Source organism: Schistocerca serialis, chromosome 5, assembly GCF_023864345.2.
Source record: "Schistocerca serialis cubense isolate TAMUIC-IGC-003099 chromosome 5, iqSchSeri2.2, whole genome shotgun sequence".
NCBI lineage: Eukaryota > Metazoa > Arthropoda > Insecta > Orthoptera > Acrididae > Schistocerca > Schistocerca serialis.
This window is the reverse complement of record NC_064642.1, coordinates 528,952,535-528,956,933: the sequence shown is the minus strand read 5'-3', so window position 1 is coordinate 528,956,933 and position 4,399 is coordinate 528,952,535. Positions and strand designations below refer to the sequence as shown.

Below are 4,399 nucleotides of genomic sequence, written 5' to 3'. Positions count from 1 at the left end.
AGTTCTGTCTCAGTACAAGAAAATATTTTCTATGTCTCGTAATGACGACGAAATGAAATTTTCAAATGCAACTTGCTGAATATACATGAGGCTAAAATTTGCTTGGAAGAAGTTGGTAGCGATGTCTTGCTGATTGTTGCTGAGAGAACGGGATAGTGCGTCTGCTACAATATTTTATGTACCGGGAATGTGAACAAATGTAAAATTAAATTCCTGTAAATAAAGTTTCCATGTGCTTAACCCGTAATGTGTAAATTTAGCGGAAAGTAAAAACTGTATAGCTCTATGATCTGTCGTTGAAAGTTTCTACATTTATAACTGACATAGGTGATCCAGAATTGATTACTGCTGAAAATATCGATGATCCAATCTTTACTTTAATGACAGTGTGGGATATGGTTTTTATGAATAACTGGTTTTTCATGAAAAAGTATGTCGTCAAAAGTATTAACATTTTCGTGAACCTGATTCTGTGTGTCAAAAGTATTGCTTACGTTGCTGGAAGATGCAACCTGTACTGCATCTAGTCAAATTCTTTCTGACGTGCTGTTATTAGCGGGAGGATGCTGTGGCATTTCAACTGTTTGTACTGTTCTGTTATTTCTTCCTGACGTATTAGGTTCGGGATGATACCGACTGTCTGGTTCATTCATGATAATCTGTTGTTGCGGATGATTCTGCTGCTGGTAAGACAGACTGTTACGCTGAAAACTGTGCTCATTACTATTATGTCTGTTATGATAGTCATTACTATACGGCACATTGTGATAGGAATTGAAATGTTTTTTCTGTACATACTGATTTTCTTGTTGCTGTGCGTTACTATTTGGTGGAGCCGACGCTATACGTGTAGGCAGCGAAACATTAAAGTTTGGTTGACCTTGCACAATTTCATGTTGGTTAGGTATGCTAACCGGCTGGTTTTGGTGTTGTTGTTGGGGGAAAAGCCTGTGTTATTACCAAAATGCTGATGCTGATAATTTTGATGATACTGTAGCGACGCTCCCACGCGCTAATTCAAGGTCGCCGATTATTCTAAGTTGCATTCACATTTTACATGCATATGATGGCTATTCGTCATGTGCAAAACCATGCAGGACATCTAAATCTCATGAACCACCATGTGACTTTCAGAAGCAATCATGGTGCACAGTCCCTGGCATGCAGTTCGTCGATTTGTCCAGAAGAACCATGGCCTGATGGGAAGAATGTATGGTGAAGAAAGACACATTTCCGTCCTCAGAGCTGAAATTGTGTCCAATGATGTGAATTACATGCACGACAATGAATGGAAGCTAGGAGAATCGCGAAGAACATCATTCAGAAATAAGGCTCCTGTGACAAGTGCCACTACAAAGGAACAGAAGCAAGAAGCTCTCTCTTCATCTACCTCAACTGAAGCTCCTCAAGGAACAACTACAAACACTAAGAGCACTACACAGAACACGACACAGAATCTGAAGCCATCTCCATTAACCACTACCAATTTTTCCTCAAAGTATAATACCACCCAGCATACAACTGTAACACCTGCCAGCACACTGCTGACAACTACTGCTCAAGATAACAGCACAAATTTCATTGAAGACTCTACAGAAGACAGCTTTATGGGATCAAGCCTTGTGCCAGATCTTATTACTGATCAGATTGAAATTACAACTGACACAGTTATTGTTACAAATACTCACATAACAACTACTGAAGGGACAACCAGTACAACAGCACAGCTACTGAAGGAGGACGTTTCAGAAACTATGCTTTTTCAAGATGCACAAGCAAAGCATAAGGAACAGCCACTGCCAGCACACAGACTTCGAGGAGTGAATGCTTGTCCTGTGAAAGAAGAAGTTGTAGCATCTTTTTGGGCTAACAACACCCGTGGGGAAGTTCTTGCTTTATTGAATTTGTATCCATTTGAGCAATATGTTAACTGGGAAAAATGCACGTATGAGCTGAAACAAATGTACTGTCGTGAAGGGTGTCGCTGTGAACAACAGAATCGTCTTCACAGACTGTTGGCGTATGACCCCAACAATGAATGTCATGGAATATTCTCTGATTGGTTTAAATTTCCGTCATGTTGTGTTTGTCGCTGCTATGACCTGCCACCTGAATTCCTTGTTGTTTGAGTTAGTGAGTAGTTCCGTGCCTCCTGACTTGTGTGGACGAGTACTGTTTTCTCTCCTAACTACGGAAGTTTCCGAGGATTAAGGATCCTCTGTATAGGCCGGAAGCAAATTTTATAGCTCCGATCTGTCCGTGCATGCCAGGCGTTGTCAGATACGCGCTCGCAATAAAGTTATTGTTGCTCAACTGAAGGTCTTCATTCTTCTGAATCACGTTAAGCAAAGGTCGGACAGCCACCAGTTTAGCTGAACCCGACAATACTGATATTTAAAATTTTGTCTGCTATTAAACTGTTGATGGTTGTCATTTCTGGAGCGTATGATGATAACTGTCACTTTCGGTAAAACTTGTCATATCAGGTTTTCTTTACTCATTCTTAATCCTAGATAGCTCGTTAGTTGAAGAGTTGTTTTGACAGATATAAAAGAGAAGGCAGCAGTGCAGAAAACTAAAGATGAAATAGCACTACTACGGCTCGGGGCCTTGTTCACATATTCATCGAAGTGTAATGAATCCCCTGATGTCACTTACGCGCTGCAAATATATTTTAGTTTCTGCGTTACAGGTGATGCCGGTCAAAAGCAAATTGTTGTATCCAGTCCAAAGAGTGTATTTGTGTTCTGTCATTTTTAAATACCTTCAATTTTCACACGGATAGAAAGTGTTTGTAATCAAAATTATCGTCTCTGAATCACTGAGCTGGTTCAGGATTGTATGATAATCTGTTTGTCTGTGTCTGTTCGGATTCTAAGTCACGTACTCTCTGTAAAGTACACTGGCTGTGTGAATGTGACAAATGTTCAAGATGTGGCTCATGCTCTGACGTGTTAGAGACTAAATCATTTTTCATTTTTTGTCACTTTAAAACGTTCGTCGATTTGGCTGTTCTCTTGTTCAAATTTCTTATCGACTTTCGCATCCAGAGTGCGTGAGAGTTCTGTTGACATTAATTTAAACTCTTTGCGCAACTGTGTTGCGTTTTCAGAACATTCTTAAGCGACTGCACTAATTTCATCTCTAAGTAATTTTGTTGTGTCTGCATGCGTATTACGTAATTCCTGCGCAAAAGATCTAATTTCTTCACTACTGTTCCTAGCGCAAGCCTTAATTTCCTCACGTAATTATTCTTTAGTATCATGACGTTGCAAGGCAACGGCAGTAATCTGTTCACTAAGATGTTTGTTCTGTTCATTAAGGTTGTCGTGTTTTTCATTCGACTGTTTCAAACTTTCATTAAGTTGTTTGTTCGATTCATTAAGTTTTTTATAATTATTGTCTTGTTTTTCATTAAGTTGTTTGAAATTGTTGTCTTGTTTTTAATTCGACTGTTTGAGATTTTCATTAAGTTGTTTGTTCGATTCATTAAGTTGTTTGAGAGGGTTGTCGTATTTTTCATTCACTTGTTTGCACGATTCATTAAGTTGTAGCAATAATGCCATACCTTGATCCAAGCCTAAATTAGGGACCCTATTCACTGTGCTGTGTGATGGTATATTTGCATTTGTCACTTTTTGTGTAACCATTTGGTCATTGTCTGATTCACGAAAAAGTTTGCTAATCGGATGTCCACTGTGGGTGACTATGTCGGAATCAAATACATCTGACGCATGTTGACTACATTGTTCATTTTCGTTAGAAACATTTATCTGTTCACAGGGTAAATTTTGCAAATCAGGTGTGTCAAACTGGGCAGCGTTCATTGTAACGGAACGTGCCGCCTCATCAGTTGTCGTTAAATTTAGTGTGGACATGATTTAATTTGTTTGTTCATCATTTGAAATAAAATGGGAACTGGTGGTCAGCACGCACTGATTGTCTGTGATTAGAGGATTGTCATTATGGCACTGAGTGTCGCCAGTATTATTGGTCAAATTATTCAAGTCGGCTTTTTCGCTCATTGCACATCGCGATGTACTGTTAGCAGTTTTTCGCGACATTTTCACAAGTCAAAGATAAGCACAAAATCAAATACAAAGCAAAAATGGAACAAATACAATAAAAACAAAGAACAATAAATTGCCGAAGATCTGTGAAAGGAAGAGTGACAAATTAGTAAATGCGTTGCGCCAGATGCAAACTACATTTTACATTAAGTAAATAAGAGCAGATATATAACTGACTACTTCCCAGAAATTCACAAAAAATACGATCCTGGCTGGTTGTCGACAAGTGTAACCTCCCAACAATTAAAAATAATTATGTATTGCATTGACATTTAGTGTAACCTCCCAACAGATAAAAAATTATGATTACATAATTCACATTCAGTGTA

General features: G+C 38.7%; 1 protein-coding gene across 1 annotated transcript; it reads left to right on the top strand.

Annotated features, from left to right (window-relative positions):
- The first annotated feature begins 1,142 nt into the window (after positions 1-1,142).
- LOC126482060 (protein spaetzle 4-like) lies at positions 1,143-2,129 on the top strand. Its single transcript, XM_050106036.1, has one exon. The coding sequence runs from the start codon at positions 1,143-1,145 to the stop codon at positions 2,127-2,129; it is 987 nt and encodes a 328-aa protein (XP_049961993.1).
- Positions 2,130-4,399: the final 2,270 nt, after the last annotated feature.